Source organism: Caretta caretta, chromosome 17 (genome assembly GCF_965140235.1).
Source record: "Caretta caretta isolate rCarCar2 chromosome 17, rCarCar1.hap1, whole genome shotgun sequence".
Classification (NCBI taxonomy): domain Eukaryota; kingdom Metazoa; phylum Chordata; order Testudines; family Cheloniidae; genus Caretta; species Caretta caretta.
Window position 1 is genome coordinate 6,670,410 of NC_134222.1, and position 23,797 is coordinate 6,694,206.

The 23,797-nt window shown below is 39.8% G+C and overlaps 1 protein-coding gene across 16 annotated transcripts in view; it reads right to left on the bottom strand.

Moving 5' to 3' along the window:
• BCAS3 (BCAS3 microtubule associated cell migration factor) overlaps nucleotides 1-23,797 on the bottom strand; it is a 510,082-nt gene that overhangs the window by 342,095 nt on the left and 144,190 nt on the right. For all 16 annotated transcript variants that reach the window (XR_012665315.1, XM_048824521.2, XM_048824531.2 and 13 more), the window contains one exon: nucleotides 15,720-15,853. Coding sequence is in view for 15 of the 16 variants with exons in the window: in XM_048824521.2 (XP_048680478.1) it covers nucleotides 15,720-15,853 (134 nt within the window). In the remaining variant the exon portion in view is untranslated. The remainder of the gene's footprint in view (nucleotides 1-15,719; nucleotides 15,854-23,797) is intronic.

Consider the following 23,797-nt stretch of genomic DNA (forward strand, 5'->3'; position numbering starts at 1 on the left):
AGAAACAGCCGTGTTAGTCTGTATTCGCAAAAAGAAAAGGAGTACTTGTGGCACCTTAGAGACTAACCAATTTATTTGAGCATGAGCTTTCGTGAGCTACAGCTCACTTCATCGGATGCATCGGAGCTGTAGCTCACGAAAGCTCATGCTCAAATAAATTGGTTAGTCTCTAAGGTGCCACAAGTACTCCTTTTCTTTTTGCCCTCTTTTACATGCCAGACATCTAAGCAGATCATCCCACCTTTAACACCTTCAATGCACTTGCCATTCCTTTTAAGATTCAGATAAAAACTCCCCTCATTGTTTCTAAAAGTCTCTATTAACTTCCTCTCTCCTCTTCTGTTCACTGCCTCCACGCATCCAACACGTGTCTCCCCTGCCTCGCTCTAGTCTCATGCTCTTGGTGGAAGAGTCTTCTCCTCTGCAGCTTCTGCCAACTAGAATATACTTTCTGAATCTCTCTGTCAAACTGATACTGATTTGAGTCTCACCTGAAAAACACACTTTCCCCTTTGCATGTGTCTCTTCAGTCCCTCCCCCGTTGGTATCTGTTTTAATTTATTTCACCATAATCTCTTTACATCACTGTACTGAGCAAGAGAGAAATGTACAATTTCATACTAAATTAGTTTTCAGCATGCATTCCTCATTTTATATTCAGGGGAAAAAACAACCCAAACAGTGCCAAAATCCTAGCTCATGACAGCATGCAGGAAACAAATGAGGAAGTAATTATAAAGTCTCGTGTAAATGTGCGTGCTCTCGAGGAAAAGAGGTTGCAGTAGCACCAGGCTAAATGCTCCATTTAAAATAAAGTGCAAATGACCTCTACCTTCCATCTCAAACAATGACACAGCAGTGACCAGCTGGGATGAGTGATGGTGGGAAAGGATGGAAACTTAGAAGCCAGGTAGTAAAGAGCTGCAGTTGCTTTACTATGAGGAGCTCCATAAACAAAGAAGTGCTACTCGCAAATGAGATAGAAATTAATTATCAAAGATTCAAAAAGAATATATATTCAGAGAGCCTACTCTCCAGGGACCAAGGCAAATATTTTGGATACCAGATTGGTGTTTTCTGCATATGACACATTTCCGACAACTTCAAGAGCTGCATTGTCTGTGTTCCCCTTATATAAGGCAAGCAGCAGCACATTGGAAGATTGGAAGAGTTTAAATCATGGTATGTTTGTAGTTTCATTTGTGGGCATTAGTTAAATATCTTCTTTTCACATAGCAAGATCACAAATCTTTGTGTGCAATTTAAATGAACCCTTAGTCAGCTTCTTTTCAATAAGCAATGGATGAAAGGAAAGGACCAGGATAACATCAGGATGCTGTTAGGACCAAGTGTAATCTCATTCCCAATTGCTTCCAAAATCAGTTGTGTGTATCTGTGAAAGAAGTTTAAATTATCATGTCGAGCCTGCTGTCCACTGTACTGTTACTGTACATTACACAGAGTTCTTGATTGCTCATAGTATAAACAAACTGCACAGTGCCCCATTAGTGGTTTGCAAGTTTATGCTATGCGTTGCAATTTATTGCTGTTCTTTAGGTTAATGTACTATTATTCCATGTATTTATAAAATATTTCTACATTTGCTGTTAATTATGATGTAATGTTTGGATACTGAAGATCAACCATTCTCTATAATGTTTACAGCTTTATGTTAATAAAGTAAAAAGTACAGTAGACCTCTCATGGAGTTTACTCCATAATGCAAGGTCAGCATCAGATTCAACATTCACATCTATATTTTTAAATTCTATGTATTTCCTTCACACACACAGGAAATGTACATGCCTTGGTTTTGGTACATGCTAGTTCAGGTAGCTTTAAACCCAAGATTTTTTAAGAACGTATAAGCTACAAATTAAAGGCTCTTTGCGAGGATGCCAGGGCTTTCCTCTGGCCCTAATGCCATTTCTTCCCAGTCTAGTTGACTGGGAAGTTAGGACTCTCAATCACTTTGGACCCGGTGGCATGCCTTACACATCCCCGACTCCCACAGAAATCACTGGGAGTGGGTAGGGGGCACAAGGACCCTTCTCCCTGGTCAATAGAGTAGGTCAAGAGTGATGTAGTGATGGGAGTCTGCTATAGACCACCGGACCAGGGGGATGAGGTGGATGAGGCTTTCTTCCGGCAACTCGCAGAAGCTACTAGATCGCACGCCCTGGTTCTCATGGGTGACTTTAATTTTCCCGATATCTGCTGGGAAAGCAATACAGCGGTGCATAGACAATCCAGGAAGTTTTTGGAAAGCGTAGGGGACAATTTCCTGGTGCAAGTGCTAGACGAGCCAACGGGGGGGGGGGAGCTTTTCTTGACCTGCTGCTCACAAACAGGGAAGAATTAGTGGGGGAAGCAAAAGTGGACGGGAATCTGGGAGGCAGTGACCATGAGTTGGTTGAGTTCAGGATCCTGACACAGGGAAGAAAGGTAAGCAGCAGGATACGGACCCTGGACTTCAGGAAAGCAGACTTCGACTCCCTCAGGGAATGGATGGGTAGGATCCCCTGGGGGACTAACATGAAGGGGAAAGGAGTCCAGGAGAGCTGGCTGTATTTCAAGGAATCCCTGTTGAGGTTACAGGGACAAACCATCCCGATGAGTCGAAAGAATAGTAAATATGGCAGGCGACCAGCTTGGCTTAACGGTGAAATCCTAGCGGATCTTAAACATAAAAAAGAAGCTCACAAGAAGTGGAAGGTTGGACATATGACCAGGAAAGAGTATAAAAATATTGCTCAGGCATGTAGGAATGAAATCAGGAGGACCAAATCGCACCTGGAGCTGCATCTAGCGAGAGATGTCAAGAGTAACAAGAAGGGTTTCTTCGGGTATGTTGGCAACAAGAAGAAAGCCAAGGAAAGTGTGGGCCCCTTACTGAATGAGGGAGGCAACCTAGTGACAGAGGATGTGGAAAAAGCTAATGTAATGTACTCAATGCTTTTTTTGCCTCTGTCTTCACGAACAAGGACAGCTCCCAGACTGCTGCGCTGGGCATCACACCATGGGGAGTAGATGGCCAGCCCTCTGTGGAGAAAGAGGTGGTTAGGGACTATTTAGAAAAGCTGGACGTGCACAAGTCCAGGGGGCCGGACGAGTTGCATCCGAGAGTGCTAAAGGAATTGGCGGCTGTGATTGCAGAGCCATTGGCCATTATCTTTGAAAACTCATGGCGAACGGGGGAAGTCCCGGATGACTGAAAAAAGGCTAATGTAGTGCCAATCTTTAAAAAAGGGAAGAAGGAGGATCCTGGAAACTACAGGCCAGTCAGCCTCACCTCCGTCCCCGGAAAAATCATGGAGCAGGTCCTCAAAGAATCAATCCTGAAGCACTTACATGAGAGGAAAGTGATCAGGAATAGTCAGCATGGATTCACCAAGGGAAAGTCATGCCTGACTAATCTAATCGCCTTCTATGATGAGATTACTGGTTCTGTGGATGAAGGGAAAGCAGTGGATGTATTGTTCCTTGACTTTAGCAAAGCTTTTGACACGGTCTCCCACAGTATTCTTGTCAGCAAGTTAAAGAAGTACGGGCTCGATGAATGCACTATAAGGTGGGTAGAAAGTTGGCTAGATTGTCGGGCTCAACGGGTAGTGATCAATGGCTCCATGTCTAGTTGGCAGCCGGTGTCAAGTGGAGTGCCCCAGGGGTCGGTCCTGGGGCCGGTTTTGTTCAATATCTTCATAAATGATCTGGAGGATGGTGTGGATTGCACCCTCAGCAAGTTTGCAAATGACACTAAACTGGGAGGAGAGGTAGATACGCTGGATAGGATACAGAGGGTCCTAGACAAATTAGAGGATTGGGCCGAAAGAAATCTGATGAGGTTCAACAAGGACAAGTGCAGAGTCCTGCGCTTAGGACAGAAGAACCCAATGCACAGCTACAGACTAGGGACCGAATGGCTAGGCAGCAGTTCTGCGGAAAAGGACCTAGGGGTGACAGTGGACGAGAAGCTGGATATGAGTCAGCAGTGTGCCCTTGTTGCCAAGAAGGCCAATGGCATTTTGGGATGTATAAGTAGGGGCATAGCGAGCAGATCGAGGGACGTGATCGTCCCCCTCTATTCGACACTGGTGAGGCCTCATCTGGAGTACTGTGTCCAGTTTTGGGCCCCACACTACAAGAAGGATGTGGATAAATTGGAGAGTCCAGCGAAGGGCAACAAAAATGATTAGGGGTCTGGAACACATGACTTATGAGGAGAGGCTGAGGGAACTGGGATTGTTTAGTCTGCAGAAGAGAAGAATGAGGGGGGATTTGATAGCTGCTTTCAACTACCTGAGAGGTGGTTCCAGAGAGGATGGTTCTAGACTATTCTCAGTGGTAGAAGAGGACAGGACAAGGAGTAATGGTCTCAAGTTGCAGTGGGGGAGGTTTAGGTTGGATATTAGGAAAAACTTTTTCACTAGGAGGGTGGTGAAACACTGGAATGCGTTACCTAGGGAGGTGGTAGAATCTCCTTCCTTAGATGTTTTTAAGGTCAGGCTTGACAAAGCCCTGGCTGGGATGATTTCGTTGGGGAATTGGTCCTGCTTTGAGCAGGGGGTTGGACTAGATGACCTCCTGAGGTCCCTTCCAACCCTGATATTCTATGATTCTATATGAATAACACATAAGCCTTTTATTTAAGGCAAAGGAATGTAGCCACTATGGGTGTAGTGAAGTGATCATCAAGGGGTTAAACAGGGTTTCTCAGATTATTTTGGGTTGGCACCACGCTCCACCCCTCCCTTAGTACTTGTTTAGTTCATGGGTGTTCCCCCACACTTTGTTATGTGTCTGAACAAGCATGTTCCCTGCCTGCAGTACTGAGGAGTGTGTTTCTTGTGCACTGAGCAGTCCCTTTACAAAAATGGGCAAGTCATGGCTGAAAGGGTGACTGCATACATATAGCTAGATAGATAAATGCTCATTTGATCTCCTGTTTAAACACAGAATTAGCTGCAGAACACTTGATGAAATATGGCTATCCAGTTCTCCAGTGTTGTCTCTGATTCTTGATGCAGGGCATGCACCCTGGAACTCTTGTGCTCGTTTTATGGAATATCTAGCTTGCACACATCCTTTGGAACACTGCTGATTCAAAAATAGAATTCCCTGGTCAGAATGTTTCAGGATTTCTCTTGGAATACTTATTTGAGGCCACTGTTCCACATCTGGTACCAGCTGAAGTGTCAGAACCTTCTAAGAACCAAACCATTATTTTCTCAACCCAAAAGGTGCTGTAAAGTGTCATACAGGTGCTGCTGCTGGCTGTAATCTCTTGGAAGGATTACATTACTGTCTGGGCTTAACTGCCATCGCCTCTTCTTACTAGTATCACAGTACTGATGTAATGATGAAATACATTATCCAACTACTACTGCTCACACTCCTCGGTCTTTAGGTTTAGGAAGAATACAAAAGACTTCTATGACCATGGAATCCTTCCCATTCCTTGGTCCAAGGAATTCTAAATCAAACCTTGAAGTACTGAAGTTGGCTCTGACATAATTATTTCTGCTCTAGTTAAATATTTGTAGTAGCATCTATTCATTTAGCAATCAGTCACTTTATGGCACAGCTATATCTCCTCTTGGTTTAAACTCAAGTGTCTGCAGACTATTTTCCCAACCGAGTCAATTAAACAATGCTTTCAAATATGCTGGTAAACTGTAACAGCTCCTGGGAGAAAATAATCCAGTGTTTGCAAAGGAAAGGGCATACAACAGTCTATGAAATAGTTTCTTAACTGATACATAATGAAAGAAAGCTTTGAATAACCATGTATTATACAATGAATCCTCTTCTTTCTAGCTTCACTGATCCTTTCTAATTACACTATTTCCCCTGCCCTCACTATTCCTTCTTCTTGTAACATTTTTCATCTTTCCAACTATTTTTGTCTCCCCTTCCTTCATTTCTCTCCATTCTTATTCCCTTCTCCATCTCTCTTCAATTCCCTCCCTTGTAGGCCACTTTTTTACTTCTCCCCAATCTATTTATCTCTTTTGTATATTGTGACTGCACAACCTCCTGAAATCTGAAGGAGAAACCTTGCTTCTGGGTTCAGAAACACTATGGGGCAGTATGAATATTGTAGTATCTGGAATTTGATCACATTATATGATTTGCCAGTGGCCCTATAGAGCTAATCCTCCAAGAATGCAGTGATCAGAGGGTAATGCTACATGAACAGAGTCTCTGAAAATCCATAAAGAATTATTGGATTCTGGGGCATCATAACTGACACACACAAACATACTGCTTGGTTTTCCTTTTTGTCCAGCAACGAGGAACTAGGGTAACTTTCTTGCCACCATTCCTTGTTAACCCCCTTGCCACTGTTCCCCTGAAATTTAAATCCAGTCTTAACTAGACTAAATATATACAATGTCACAAGCCTAACGTGAAATAAAACAAAAAGGGAGTCGACTGCAGCATCTGGAAAACTGATTATTTTCAAAACAGTTGATAAAAAAAGGACAGTTAAGAGGTAAGGCCGATTACACAAATGATCACATGGACAGAGGCTGACCTTGTTTACCACTGCTCTTGGAAATGACTGACAGTTCACGTCCAGGCTAGATACTCCAGGGCTTTTAAAAGTTAATACTGTACTAACTGTGCATACAGTACTTACAGCTATATTAAAATCATCTTTTTTATTTAAAAATCAGTAGAACCTATACTCAGTGAAACACAACACTCAGTACACTAAACTTAGAGTCCACAGTTTGATATTGTATTTTCACAGGGGTGGGGACAAGGTGGGCGAGGTAATATCTTATCCTGAAGAAGAGCTCTGTGTAAGCACAAAAACTTATTCCTCTCACCAACAGAAGTTGCTCCAATAAAAGATATTACCTCACCCACCTTGTCTCTCTAACCTCTGGGACCAACACTGCATACATTATATTTTCATGACAATTACAAGAAACAAGCTATCAAAACACCTGATCTTGGTGCTGTCTCAGGCCTTTTACTTGTACTAATAACTCATCAGGCTGGCACTGGTAAGAAAAGTTCTACAAACTTTACTGAATTGTCTCCTACCTGAATAGTGAAGTGAAACAACAGAAAAGCATGATCAGCATTATCTCAATAGGAATTTAACCTGTCCTGTCTGCAATTCACTTCCTCAGCGATTGGCTTCTCCAGATGTTCTCAGTTTCAGAGACATTGGGGTAAATGCTATACATAATACTGTCAGACAGTAATGCTTCAGACAGTAATGTTCACCATTGTTTGAACTACATGACCGAAGGGCTTCATTGTTTTATGAGTGAAGAAGGCATTGACACAGCAATGATGAAGTCAGGGCCAGTATAAAATTAGCAAATGCTGGTCTATTTTTTCCCAGAAATTTAAAGGAAGACTTTGAACAGTAACAAGTGAAGATGAAAGAAAAATAAAACCACTGACACCACAAAACATTTTTATTAGATGCACAGGGCCCAGTTCTGCCACCCTCGCCCTGAATGGCGCCTTGCTCTGCAAGAATTGCCACTGATTTCAACTCTGCGAGTTAAGATGGCAAACTCAAGCCCACAGCAAACTACCCTATACCTCTCTTTGGGCTGAGTCGTTAGTGCAGTCATAACAAAATGTAACTACAGTCACAAAGGTCACTGGTTAGAGCCCTGCCTTCATAGTCTAGTTAAGCAGTGGAGCACAGATCCTTCCATTCAACTGCCACCACTTTTATCTACTGGCAAGTTTCATCAGTGAATGAGTAACGACTTTCAATCAATTTTTACTATTTCAAGACTGGTCCCAGGCAAGATTATTTCCCAGAAATATTGTCTTCAGCAGACTGATTCAATATCTGTGACTACATTACTATAACTATATTAGAAAAAAAAAAGAGAGAGAGATTTATACTAAATGTGGGGTAGCTGTCTGTAAATATTTAAATGATTGGCTGTCTGGATACAGTGAGACTTAACCTTAAGCATACTTTCTGAAATCATGTTTAAAAGACGTTTTTGCATTCTCTGTACAAGGGCAAATATGTCTCTTGGCAGCACAAGGTGGTATGTTTTTATCATTCTTTCTATTTACCTACACTGACTGAGGTCAGTTATAACAGCAGTTTGTGAGTAAGAACAAGCAAAAATCCGTCAGCCTGAAAGATTACACAGGACCCTGGCCACCAGCCCACCAGTGCTATCACCACACTTATTTGTTCTAGGTTGAGATAACGCTGTTTTCAGGCCCTTTTTTCTGTTTACACTTTAAGATCAAACAGAACGGGTAGACAAGCTAACTTTCATCTACAAGTAAATAAAACTGCTCATCTTAGAACATACTACATCTTGATTTCCTACAATCCAAAATGCATATGGGTAAAAAGTTCTGTTGTATTATGTAAATACTGATTCATATTGGGTAAACGAGAACAGCTGGAGGTTTGACTAGGATTAGTCAAAACCAAAATGTATCCATGCTTCTTTGATCCAGAAATCAAATTGACTCCGGAGAGCACAGAGTTCCTGAGACCTTTCAATACTGACTATATCCTGCAACATATATAAATATAACAAGAGTATAAATAACAAGGGTTCACACTGAGATGGTCTGCAGTGACAGTATACAGGCACCTCATTCCTGCTGCCTACTTGTTTTCCAGAATCTAAGATTTAATTATTATTTTTTTAAATAAGTCTCTTGATCTTATAGTTGTTGAGACAGCCTCAGAAATTTCAGCGGAAGGTAACTGACACAGTAAGCTCTATATGTGTTTGCAGAACCTGAAACAATAGGTCAGAAAGGTGAGACCAAGCTATCTAGGTTGCAGAGTAGCAGCCGTGTGAGTCTGTATTAATCTGTTAGTCTGTCTATCTAGGTACTTATATGGGCTGGGTCACCACAGTATCTGAGCACCTCACAAATCTTAAATGGATTCTATCTTCACAACTCCCCAGGGATGTGCAGATGTATTATCCCCATTTTACGGATGAGAAATTAAGGCACAGGATACAGTAACGGCATGTCTATATGATGGAGTTAGTGCACAGCAAGCTGGGGTGAAATTAGTGAGCAGCACACTGCTGATTTATACCCCGGCTTGCTATGCACAAACCCCTTGCATAGACAAGGCCTCAGGGAGAAGCCAAGTTCGCACCGGAAATCAGCAGCTGAGCCAGAAACTGGACTGAAGTCTCTTAAATCCCCCAGTCCAATGCCCTCTCCTAGACCACCCTTCTTCCTACATTTCCCATTAACCTTGCTTGGTGTAACTTGAATGCCCAATGATAATACTTGAGATATCAATATTGTTACCACGTTAATTGTTGAAAGCACATAAGAAAGGAGAAGGAGGATCACATTATGAAGATCTGAACAATTTACTGTGACAGCTCATTTTGGCAACAAGACTGGGTGGATTTGGGAAATACCACTACTTTCCACCTGTACCCCTCCATATCAAGAAGGAGCCAAACCCAAGAAGCCTAGCAAAGCCCAGCAGGACATTTGAGTCTCTCCCTGCAAGACAGAGCCAAGTTCAAGAAGCCTAGAAGGGCATACAGCCTTACCACGGGGAAGGCAAGGAGGAGAGATTAAAAGAGCCCATCTGTGTGTTTGGACCCCACTGAAGGGTAGCTAAGCCCAAGGAGCTCGAAGAACATACACAATCATATTTCGAACATCCCACAATCTTAGGGTTACCAAACGTCCATATTTTCCCAGACATCTCCAGCTTTTTAGTTCTTAAATCGCCATCCGGGTGGAATTTTTAAATATCTAAAAACGTCCGGGATTTTGCCATTATTATGCTTCCCTGAAGAAGAGTTGACCATTCAAGAAAGAGAGTGAATGTTGATAATTCAAGAAAGAAAGTGAATGCTGATCACTCGAGAGAGTGCCCGCTTTTTTCCCCAGCTCCCAGCGCTTGCGCCACGAAACAGCTGTTTCGTGCAGCTCGGAGGGAGGAGGGGGAACGCAGCACGCTCAGGGGAGGAGGCAAGGGTGGGGCAGGGATTTGGAGAAGGGGTTGGAATGGGGATGGTGAAGGGGTGGAGTTGGGGCAGGGCTGGGGGCGGCACGAGCAAAAATACCCCCCCGGTGGAGTGTCCTCTCTTTTCAATGTTCAAATATGGTAACCCTACACAATCTGCTGTGAGTGGCATCTCATGTGGGAGGACGTTATGCGGGCTGAGCTTGGAAAATACTTTTTTTTTGGCCAACCTAATCTTTGCAATTAACACAGCAACAGACATTGGGGTTGTTTATTGTTGATTTTTATTTGTTTTTTTATTTGTGGGGGAATTGGGTTTTTCTGTTGTTGTCCTATTTTTAAATACAGGATTTTAATACTGACTCTGCTGGTTCTGGTCAAAGCCAGGAAGTGCAGAGGCGGTGGGGAAAATGAAAAGAATATCAATGAAACTTTCTGAACCTGATTCAAGTTTTGGTTAAAAGGTCAAGTTCATTCAGACTTGGTCACCTAATCTTAATATTTAATCACATTTATGTTTCAAATTATTGTGCCAAAATCTCATTTTAATTCTCATATACTGAAAAAATACATGACAGAGAGTTTAAAAAAAAAAAAACAGAAAAAATATCTGTGATCCAAACACAAGAGAGGAAACAAAAGGCTTTGATCCTGCAAAAACACATGCATATATGTAATTTTATTCCCGTGAGTAATCTCAAGTTAGATACATTCATAAATCTTTGCAAGACCAGAGGCCTATGTACCTCAAATGAACTATTCATAAAATTACTAAGAAAGGGCATCTTCCAGTCAGACATTGATAATTCTGGATTTTGACTAAACTGAAAACTTTTTCTTTTAAACAGAAGTATTCCTGTTCTTTTTATTTGAATGTACCTCTACCAAAATTCGTAACAACTTCCAACGAAAAAAATTAAAGCAACTTTTTCTCCAAACTATACTTGTAAAAGATTAACAACTCCACATGGGAATCCTTAATGAGAATGCAAACGTGTACACACAGACACAGAGGGAAGAAAGACCTTCATCAGCTGGCTGAAGCAGGTTCTTTTCCAATGTTAAGTATAATGTTTATGTTACACTCATTGTTTGAAGATGGTTACCCCTCCTTTTTGGAAAAATGGGCTGAGCTCCTTTTTTGCCTTGTTAAAAAAAAATAAAAAGCTTTAAAAAATATTGTTAAATAAATATATACACAAATGAAATAGCTCTCCCACATTAGAAAAGAAAACTGATTAACCTGAATAAACAAAAAGTGAGGGAAGAAGGGCCAGGTACAGTAGTGCAGGCAATGCATCAGATTCCTGGTAAACGAAGACAATTTCAAATGCGACTATGCCGATAAAAACGGGCAAAACTCAACTGGGAAAATATCTGTCATTGTTGCTCACTTCTCTTAAGAGTCCATCCAAACTAGAGGCAACCACAACATTCTGTACTGAACCAAAACTTCAGGTTCCTTTTATAAAAATCAAATGAATGATTTCTCACTTTCAACATTTTGATTATAGTATCATTTAATTGCTACGACAGGTATGGCTGGGGCAGCAATTTTATTCCCAGGGCTCCATCTCACTCCCACTGAAGTGAATGAAAAAAGGAGCAAACCTTGTAAGACCTTATTTTCAGGCCTGTTATATATTTCGGGGGTGAAAATTGCCTTCTGGGCTGAAATTTCTCATGTTTGTTCAGAGTTCAAAAGCGCAGCTGCCTTTCTGGAAAATTTAGCACTATAAATGGGATGTCCTAATATTTTTTAAACATATAAAGGCACAAAGCTAGGGCACAGCTGATGTTGCTTTATTAGAAAGACACTTAAGTGATTTTAATGGGCTTTGGATCAGACAGTAAGGGTACATCTACACTGGAAATAATATCCTGCAGCAGCAAGCCTCAGAGCCCAGATCAACTGACTCAGGCTTCTGGGGCTCAAGCTACAGGACGAAAAATAGCAGTGTAGACGTTTCTGCTTGGGCTGGAGCCCAGCCTCTGAAACCCAACAAAGTGGGGTGACCTCAGAATCCAGGCTCGGGAACATCTACACTACCATTTTTAGCCCTGCAGCACAAGTCTCATGAGCCAGTCAGCTGTCCTGGGCTCTGAGACTTGCTGTCATGTTTAACTGCTCGTTTTGCAGGATAGACGTACCCTAAGGGATCAGGACAGACAGATGTCTGCTCTTAGAGACTAAACTGGATACAACTAGGGTTCCAGGTACTTTGGGGGAAGTATACTGAAGCCCCAACTTACTTCCTCCAGGCACAGGGGTTGGTAGGTACACAAAGGAAATGGGGTACTGTATTTTTTAGATAATCCTCAACACATCTGGGGATTGTGGCAAACTGCTCAGAAAGTGCAACTACTAAATGTTAATGTTTGCTTCTTTATCCTCAATAAAAATAGAACATGTAGCCTGGACCCTTTCTACAGATGAGGGATGGATCAATAGGCCTTCTTGGCAGCTCCCTTAAGAGATAGGAGGGGGTGTAATGGGCTGCCCCTCCTCCATCATAGATGAGTCGAGTTAAGGAGTAGGAGTTCTGACGCCCTGGGAAAGATGTCATCCCAGAGCGAATATTCTAAACTGAGTGATATTCTGATTCAAATCTCTCTAGAATATTAAGACGAGCCCTTGTGCATATTACCTATATCAGTGTATGAGTCTATTTGTCCACCCTTAGTAAATCATATAATCCAGGTTGTAAGCACTGTGCCCTCTAGCAAGCGTTTGCAAGAACATGCCCTAACTGATCAACAAAGCAGCATTAGATTTAGAGAAATCTGTTCAACTCGCTCACTACAGTTGTACAAGGATGTTTTCTTGGGGACGGGGTAAATACCTTGACCAGCATCACAGAAAGACAAACAAATGATACTGCTATGAATAGGGGTACAAAAGCAGAAAAATGAAAAACACTAAGTAAAGAGGCATATGATGAAGTCGAACCAACTTACAATGAGTAAAAACTAAACTAAGTTTGATACTCTTTGATAATCACTGGTATATATCAACACAAATTAGAACATTTGATAGCTACACTACAGAAGGTGACCTTTAAGACCACTGGCCCTGATTCACAATGAGTTTTAACTGATGAAGGAAAAAAAATATATAAATGTATAAATACTATCATATTCAAGAAAGTAAGTATGGTAGTTTCTAATGTGTGTCTTAAAATATCTGCATTTGAATTACAGGTTACAAATCAAACAGCCTCAAAAATTCTTATAGGTTAAATGCAATTCATATGTGCAGTTAACCAAACAAAAGACTAGAGCACAGTAACACACAATGCTTTTCTCACCATAAAACTGAAATTACTATGTTACTCATAAAGCCAGAGTTAGAACATATACATTCAAATCATGTACATGTTTCAAATGATAGGATTGTCTTAGCAATCACAGGCGCCAGTGTGATATTGTTGCTGGACTGTTTTAATATCTAGGGAGCTGTAAAACCCACCAATACGCCTCTTGCTGGTTAGACTTTGACTACTTTACACCCACTCCAAGGGAAACACTCCCACGCTCTGAATTAAAATTAAAACAAGGAGAATTTTCAAACATTCCATTGATTCTGAAACATTTTAAATCAGCGTCTTAGCACATATGCTAATAAAGTACTCATAAGGATGTACCACACATGATTTACTGCTAAAAATGTGTGATATTTGTTTTACTACACTGCCCTTTAACAATAAAATTGTTGTCAGCTGACAATATCATTCTAACTCAGAGACCACAGATCATTTCTATTCACAATAATTGGATCCACACACTTGTCTTGCAAGCTGACTATAACATCTTATACAGTTCTTTGATGAATTCAGTACAAAAATACACAAAGAACTAAATACATGATAGGATGTACATGTAAATGTAAGGTATATGCCTTGGAGTTTGTTGTTTATACATCTAAAAAAGACTTTCAGTTGGGTTCTTCTAATTTTATTTTCTAAAAAAATTGCTTCTATGAAACACTCCTTATAAAAACTTTTAGTTGTCATGCTTAGAGTCCATTTTTAGTTATCATATAAAAAGTATGCTTTGTACAGATGAACTAAACAGAAGAAGGGTATGGAATCATAAAACTACAGGGATTGGAAGGGACCTCGAGTGGTATATATATGGTGCTCTACATTTTCCAAAGTAACTAGTGATTTTCAATGTCCTGATTTTTGGGTGCCCAACCTGTGATACCTTAAAGAAACTTAATTTTTAGAGGGCAGATGCACAGCTCTAAAAATCAGGACCCTTTACATTGTCTCAATTTGGGCACCTAAAAATTAAGGCAAAGGAATTTCTAGTCTCCTTTAAAAATTAAGACCACTCTATCCTTTCTTCTCACTTTTCCCATTGGCTACATACTCCCATTGGAAGCAGTTACCTATCTCAGCAATTATAATTTTCCAGGACATGCGTAAAAAGAGTCTCAGCCACTACATAGATGATGCACACTCTTAACACTACGTTATTTGGAATTCCATTCTCCAGGGTTTTTTAAATTTTCTGGGGGCAGCTAGTACTGATAAACTAAACATATCAGGTACCTGAGTTAACATTCCTAATTCAGCTAAAAGAAAAGGAGGACTTGTGGCACCTTAGAGACTAACCAATTTATTTGAGCATAAGCTTTTGTGAGCTACAGCTCACTTCATCGGATGCTCACGAAAGCTTATGCTCAAATAAATTGGCTAGTCTCTAAGGTGCCACAAGTCCTCCTTTTCTTTTTGCGGATACAGACTAACACGGCTGCTACTCTGAAACGTAATTCAGCTAATGGCACCAAAACTTTTGGATGAGTAAAACCTTCTGATTGTAACGTGCATCTATAGCTATGGTACCATTAAATGCTTCCAGCCTCTACCAGGAGAGAAGGGAAGAGAAGTAAAAGCCAAGAGTAAGCACAGAGTCAAGGAAACTAAAATTGTCTAAGTAACAATAACTGTGGTACTACTCTGATCCTAGCTTCCCGTGCAAGGGCCACAAAGGTATTGCCTGCAAGTCCATGCTGTGAGTGATGTCCATGTATTAGCAGGTGTGACATTTATTTCCTATTTGTGGTGGGGGGGTTTTAAACCCATTTGATGTTTAAAATAGTTTTTTCAATAGTTCACAGGGCTAGAAAGGTGGGGATCCCCTGAGAATAGTGCAGTGGTGCCTGTTATCAAGGACTCAGGCATAGTGTACTGCATGTACTAGAGTGATCCTAACCAGCAGTATCATTACAAGAGTGGCTGCGAAAAAAATTAAAATTAGGAAATGAAATAAACTTCATTAAGCTTTTTTAAGGTTTATTTTAATCTTAAGTTGTCTCATCCAAACCCATTCAGATTCACCTATCTTTACGCATGGCATTATGTCAAATCTGAAACACTGATGATTTTCCCCCACAATTTCTCTTACATTTCTTGAGCCTTTCCCACCAAAACATAGCAAACCGACAGTTGCTTCAAAGGCATTAAACAAATGTTGAATATGCAACATGAGGAAAGGTCAAATGCAACCACTGCAATCTGGACTCTTTGGAGGTGATGGCATATCTGACCAAATCTGACACCACTTCACTGTACAGAGCAAAAATGTCTTATTGTCCAGGTTAAACTCTGTGCTCTTATCCCTTCTTGTGGCTATAACATAAGGAAGGCTCTTTCCTTGCTGAAACCAACATGAAACTCAAATAGCCAACATACATAAAATGTATAACGGGTTCTATCTGGAGATACGTCTTTAGTTAATATTTTTAACTTACTTTGGCTTCAGTCTCTCCCCTGTGAAGTGTATACAAATGATGTACAGCACTTTGTGATGACGACCAAGGATGTGTCAGTACTTGAAAAACATGGAAATCATGGCCTAGCGTGTCAGTAGTGACCAGTAGCATCCCTGAGTAAAGAAAAGAAAAGGCACAAGGGATTAATCACTGCAGAGAAAGAAGTTTTGGATGGGGGTCTAAAATATCGATCACATCGTTCACTTTGTTTTCTGGACACACATACACACACACAAATGGTGTGAGAAAATTTTTTCATTCTAAAGGGATTAATTTCATGCAAATGTTTTAATTAATTTCTAAGCAGAAGTTCATTAGAAATCAGACAACTGTAACATTGTTGAACTAAACTGTACAGTTAATTAACTATAAGTCAAGACACTCACGCTGAAAGTTAATACCTCCCATGATCACTATGAAGCGCCAAAGTTACTGCAAACTGCAGTTTACCTCCCTATAGCTCTCACTCGGACATGTAAACATTTACTCTCAGCCAATATAATGAAGATTGATGTTTCCAACACAATTCCCTTCTTTCATGCAAGTGAAAACACTATTAAACATAAACTAAAGATAGCCCCTCCCAAAAATTATTCAAAGGGAGCCTCTATCTCATAAAGCTGTATCACAGAAACGGTCTGATTTACTGCATGAAAAGCTAGCAAATAAGAGACAGTTTGCAAGTTAAATATTAAGTGTTACCTTAGCAGAAAACAGGCACTAATGTACGTTGCTGAAATTATTCAATTAGACTGAATATCAGTAGAATGATAGTAAGTTGTAAATACTATTTATTTTTTCCTCCCTCTACATGTCAGTCCATAATCCAGTTTTTGGACATTTACAACCACATATTTTAGGTCAGCTTGCCATGAGAGTGCAATTGTTTATACTAAAACTGAGAGCTTTTTCCTTATATAAAAGTGCTGCATTATGGCAGAACTTGAGAAGACTGTATAAGAAATACCTGACATTCATTCTCCTCTACAGTAAATCTGCATTATCTTGCTTATCAAAGTAATGTAATAAATTATCACTTATAGTGAGACTGAGGTTTAAAGAAGTTTAAAGTGGAAACCAGTTTACTTGAACAGTTTTTTAACAGATAGAATATCTTTAAAATTATTTAAAAGGCACTTTAATGTATCTACTGAAAGAGGAATTTTACACATTTCATGGTGAGTGCATAACTGGAAAATGTGATGAATGATGTATTACAAAGGTGTTTGCAGCAACACCATAGTTAAGGTTGAGTTTTTCCACTTAAAGCAGAACTGAAATCTCTTACTATTTCAGTGATTAAACAGGAGTCTCCAAATTTAGCACAATTACTGTTCAAAAGGACAAGTATATTACCTGTGATGAAATATTATAGACTTGCCCTGAGAAAATAATTTAAAATTCTTTATATAAATGTGGCCCCACATTTCTCTCTCACCCCCCCTTCTCTCTGTAGCTAAACAGTCATATTCACACTCAAAACCTCTCATATACACACACACACACACACACACCATCATCACACCACTGATACAGGCCACTTAAAAAATTTACTGTTAAACAGAAGAAATGTATGACCCTTAATCATACCTCAATTGAGAGGAAAGATGGCCCCCGCGATAAGGGAACTAACCTGGGATTAGGATGACTTGGGTTCAACTCCCTGCTCTACCACAGGCTTCCTGCAGGACTTCAAGTTACGCAAGTCCTCAGTTCTCCCTCTATAAAATGGGGATAATTCCCTACCTCACAGGTGTTGTGAGGCATTCAGATACCATGGTAATTCAGACTGTATAAGCATCTTAAATAAATAGAATTGCAGAGATCCAAGATATGTCTGGCGGACAAAATACTTGTCAGTCTCTGCCTCGGTTTGTCCACTGTAATTGTTGGGCAGTGACAGAGAGGGAAACCACCCTCAGTGCATGCATCCAATCCCTCAAAAATCATACACAAATGCACAATCTTACCTTCAGCAAGATCTTATCCAACAGACACACTATCAACTGATTCTGAGTGTTGGAAATGAAAGAGTTTGTTGTGAAGCTGAGGAATCTATTGGCTATTCTCTTTGTAAGGTAAGGCATTTGAGTTTGGTCTTCATGTTAATATTGGCTTAACTGAAAATTTCCTTGGTTTGCAGAGATTAAGTTGATAGGAAATATAGTTAAAGTTGCTCAAATGCAAGTTAGCTAGTCTTTCATGTGGGGATAACACACAATTTACATTAACTCTATTCTGTACAAGCAGAAGACATATTTCCCTTTAGTGAAGTATGAACCCCAATAATAAATACCATCTTCCATGGAGAAAATGTTATGATCTAGATATAAATAGTGTTCCCTGTGTTGGTAGGAGGCTGCCCTAACTAAATGAGTGGGAACATTACGAGACGTGATTCCACTCCAGACACATTCCCAACTCATCCATTTCATCCTCATCCATAACAATTTTACATTTAACAACAAACACTTTGTCCAAACCAGTGGAACAGCCATGGGCACTAGGATGCCTCTCCAATATGCCAACTTCTACATGCATCGCCTCGAGAAAGAATTTCTGGAAGAATGCATCAATGATATGTTCATCCTCTAGACAGACCTAAGTTTAAAATGGAAATCAGTTTACTTGAACTGTTTTTAATAGACACATTAAAGTGCCTTTTAAATAACTTTAAAGATACTGGATCTACAGATTTCCACACGACTTCAACAACCACCATACATCCATCAAACTCTGTCTAAAACACTCCCACACTAGCAATAATTTCTTGGATATCATAATTAGCGTCAATAATGAAAACCCAACAAACCGCTATATACATGAAACCCACAGATCACAACATTTACCTCCACAGATCCAGCAATCACGCCAGACACATCAAACATATGTTACCTACAGCCAGGTACTCAGATACCACAGAAGTTACTCCAAAAAGAAAGTGTGGGAAACACACCTAAGCATGTTTAAAATTCCCTTCACTAAACAAGGACACTCCACTAGAGAAGTAGATTGCATCATGGAAAATGCCATGCAAATACGTGCTTCAATACAGTAAAAAAACCCAAAACCCTTCAACTGCATTCCCCCTAGTTGTCACAAACCACCCCACTCTAGAACCCAGATGGGGTCTCACCAAACAGTTACAACCCACATTTGATGAGGACTAAATCCTGAAAGAAATCTTTCCTGAACCCCCTATTCTGGCCTTCAAACAACCCCCCAACATCATCAAGCTCATCATCAAAAACAAGCTTCCTACAAACCAGGACACACCAACTCAAAGCAGCACAAACTATGATGCAAAACCTGCCGACATATCTCCATGGCTATGATGATCAATACCCCTCACAAACACACCTTTTAAGATTCATGGGTCCTACAGATGCCTATCATATGTGGTGTCTCTCATCCAATGCATCAAATACCCTAGCAACAACTATGTGGGTTTCAGAGTAACAGCCGTGTTAGTCTGTATTCGCAAAAAGAAAAGGAGTACTTGTGGCACCTTAGAGACTAACCAATTTATTTGAGCATAAGCTTTCGTGAGCTACAGCTCACTTCATCGGATGCATTCTGTGGAAAGTACAGAAGGAGAGTGGGGTGGGGGGAGAGAAAACCTTTTGTAGTGGTAAACACCCATTTTTTCATGGTTTGTGTGTATAAAAAGATCTTCCGTACTTTCCACAGAATGGATCCGAAGAAGTGAGCTGTAGCTCACAAAAGCTTATGCTCAAATAAATTGGTTAGTCTCTAACTATGTGGGTGAAATCAGACACTCACTCTGCTCTCAAATTAACTCTCAGAAAAATTAAAAAAGACAAAAAACACCATATCACCCATGGGCAAAACTTTTCACAAAGTGATCACTCCATATCTGACCTCAGTACTCATCCTCAAAGGAAACCTGCTCAGCATCTTCAAAAGGCAACCCTGGGAACTTAACTTCATACATCTGTTACACACTAAAAACCATGGACTCAGAGACACTGCTTTTATGGCTCATTTGTAATACACCCCACTGCCTACTAACTCTTAATTGTCCACTTCATTTTAAGTGGTCTCCTACAAAATGTGTAAACCCCTTATGCTTAACAATCTATCCGTCAATTGTCCACTTGATTTTAAATGGTCTTCTACAACATGTTAACACCCTATGCTTAACAATCTGTCCCAACTTGAATTTGGCTCTGACACTCATTTCCTTCCCCAAATCTAAAGAGCTCTGTGAAGTTTGAAGGCTTGTACTTTCCACCAATAAAGGTCATTTAATAAAATATACTGCCTCACCTACCTGGTCTTTCCATTATCGTGGAACCAACACAGCTACAACACCACTGCAAATAGATTACACTATAGCAGCTTCAGATAACTCTACCCCTTAACTGAGGAAACACTTGGAATGATTCAACGGCAGAATTAGGGGTTAGGGAATCATTACTGGTGCCAATTCCAAAGTAGACTTTTCAAACTACACACACGCATGCACACACTGAATCCATTCATTCACACCCTAATAGAACAACACAGACATCTTTCTGTAAAATAAATAACTAAAAATAGAAAACAAAGTAAGAGGGGGAAATAAGATACTGAAGAGAAAAGGTGTTTGAACTTCTTTTTCTACTTTATGGTCTTGTGATTTTTCTCTCAGATGTTGCAGGATGGTGACTGCAGTTACTGGAACCAGCTAATGAAGTAGCTTGGTCATAGAGCTTGCTGCCAGCTAGAGTCTCTCAGACAGTAGCAAACTGGCAGGCTAGCATAGCCAGTGACCAAAGTCTTCACTTCTTCCCCACGTGGGCGGCCTGTCCAAGGGAACTAAGGGAGATGCTTGCTTCAGAGGTTGGTGGTGGACCAAGAGAGTTTTGTCTTGACCCTTACTCCCACTTACATACTCTGCCTTACAACATCACCTTCATAGTCTGGGGGCCAGTTAGATGGTCCATACACTTTGGTTACAGTCATCACAGCCCAATCCTTGTCAAGATGGACAGGCTTTGATCTGAGAGCTATATAAAAAGTCCTGCTCAGGATGACGATTGTCTTGAAAGATCACTGTTGCAACCTCATGCCATATGATCCCTCAGAATAGAGATTAGGAGTTGCAAGGTTGCCTCCAGCCTTCTATCTGGGGTAAATAGCCACAGGGTCCACTCTTGGTACCACTACCTGTTATAGGCTTAAGATAGCTCCCAAAAATAGCCAACGGCCTAGTCTGCAACTTTGTCATGAGCTCATACATCCTCTTACATTTTCTCAATACAATGGAAATGAATTTAACTAGCCCAGAATAGACTGTCATCCTTGCATTAAAGCAAGAAAATTGAGGAAGTCAATCTGTGTCCTCAACTGTGTATAAAATGATGATTTATAACCACTAACCTTTGACTTTGATGCAAAGAATTGGTTTTACATGTTATCAATATAAATTCCATTTATGACAAAACAATTAAAGTTTATGCTGATCCAAAATTCTCATTTGGACTAGTTCTCTCACAAAGGTCTAATCCTAATCTCTAATCCCTATCTGCCTGTAGAGGAATTCATCAGAAACTCATTTTAAAAATCATTGTAAAGGAATGTAGGGTGTGCTCTGAAGGTGTTATCTGTGCATTCTTTGAATGTTATGTGTAGTATTTGAATAAATTACACAGTGAAATGTGCTTTGATATCTGGAATTATAATCAGATCCATACGGTGTAATTAATTTTTTTCCCTACACTGTTTTTCTCCTTGCCTTAATTTTTTATGTACTTGCTGAAAGAGTAAAGAAGTGAAAAATAATACAGCATTTGTGGGAAGAAAGGAAAGGAGTTTGCTTTAAAATGGAAAGATGGAGGCTATCTGATTTGGCAGTTTGCTTATCTAATGTAGAATTCTGCTGTGTGTCACCGTATGGAGCAAATGCATATTATTAGGTGATAGCTGTATCAGTAACTTTTTTCAGGAGGTGAAAAAATTACATTCATAATGCCGACATTTGCATTTGATATACAACTTAATGCTTGTCTAAACCCCAGTAATGTGCTGGTCTCAGGCACAATACCACAGACATGCTAGACAAAGTACATTTTTATAAGACTATTAGCATTTTAAAATATCTTCCTTGTTGTTATTCAAACAATAAATCACTGAGGTTTGGAATGTTTGCTTTTTTTTTGGTGCGCACATGCACGTGTGTATGTGGTATTTTCCATCTCTCTTTACTTCACAGCAAGGAGTTACAGTTTTCAATTACCACAGATCTACTATTTAGTTTCTCACTCTAGTTCCCTGCAACAAAAGTACATTGTGCAATTCCATAACAGCATAGTGGAAATGATCCCAACAGAGAAATAGATTAACTTGAATCTTAATGATTACTTTCATTTTCAAATGCAGGCAATTTTAAATTCAGTTTTCTCTTTCAATAACCTTCTCAAAGACTGTGTTCAGATGGAAATATAGGTTAGCACTGTCATAAGTTAATTCCAAAAATGTATTCTCTTATGATGTATTTTGTATGAAGAATCACAGACGAAAAGTGAATAATTCTCCAGGATTTCCTGCTTGTTTTTCAAAATGGCATTAATCCCTGTTTAGCAGATAACATCTGAAACCAATTCAAATTCTTGCATACACATAACCCAGTGAGAATTTGTGTGTAAACCAGATATTACTTTATATGCATCTCATTGCAAACATTTTGATTTTCTTATCCACAACGTGAAGGAAGCAGCTAAATTAAATTAATGACTGTGTTTTACTGTGTGGTTTTTCAAATCCACAGAAAAGATTAAAAAATTCAGTTTAGAAGGAACTGATATCCTACACACACACACAAAAAAGGTACTTTATCTTTGTTTTAGCTAACAGATACATTTGCCTTAATTTACAACTTCCTATTTTTCATGCACACTCTTTGGGAAACAATAAACTTCTTTCAGGAAAAAGTTTAAAAAATACATACATAAAAGGAAAAACTGGTACAGATGTAGACTGTGGCTTAAGAGCTATTTATGCAGTATCAGAAGACTAAACCAGACTCTGGCCTGGCCATAAACTAAACCCACGCCCTAAATGAGGTGCCAAGCCACAAAAAGCATTTGCGTCAACTGGGAATACAAGGAAAAGAAGGACTTCTAATTATAGGGCCTGGAAGCGGAAGCCTAGAGTGATTAGGAGTTTAGGCGCTGCTGTATGTTTATCTGGGAGCTTCCTCTCTCTCTCTCACACAGCCTGGGTTTGATAGATGAGGGTTGGTCTAGAGGGTGGGATTGAAGTTGCTGATGGTACACAGAGTTCTCCAAAATCCAAGAAGATGAAGACTGAATATTAAGTCTTCTGTGGCCTTATAGGAACATAAGTCTTTTCAACTAGGCGTCAGCCGGTTAGCCCAAAAGACAAAATTAAAGAGCAGCAAATCTCAGTTGGGTACTTGCTATAAAAATCTAGGAAACCCGAGTAATTTAAGCATCTCCACCACATCCTATTTTTAACACCTATCTGATTGCATCGTTGTTTATTATGTTCATATAAATGAAATGAAAACAATTTAACTGTGGGTTAAGTTTCATGAGTAAACTCACTTGAAATAATGGCATCTTTGAATGTAACAGAAGTATCCCCCCTTAAACAATGTCATTCTGTAATTATATATTGAAGATCGCAACCCACTCAAGGCCACCTGGAGCTGTTTTTAAAAACATTGAGGACCCAATTTTCAAGAAGTCAGGCACACAACTGAACAAATAAAATGTGCATTCTACAACAATTTAGCTATCTGCATGCACAAAAGGGCTACTCTGAAGCATAAGTGGCCATTTGTGCACACAATCATATTAAGATGATGTGATCAATTGAACATACTTTTTGAATATGATCACAAATACCATACATCAAGTTGAAAATTTCACATAAACCTGATTGTTTTTAATGGCAGAATTATTTTGCATTGGGTAGATTTTTAAAATTAAAGGACCAGATCCTCAGCTGCTACAAGTTAGCACAGAAGTCAATAGAGCTACATTGATTTACAGCGGCCGAGGATCTGGCCCATATTAATTTTACTCTTG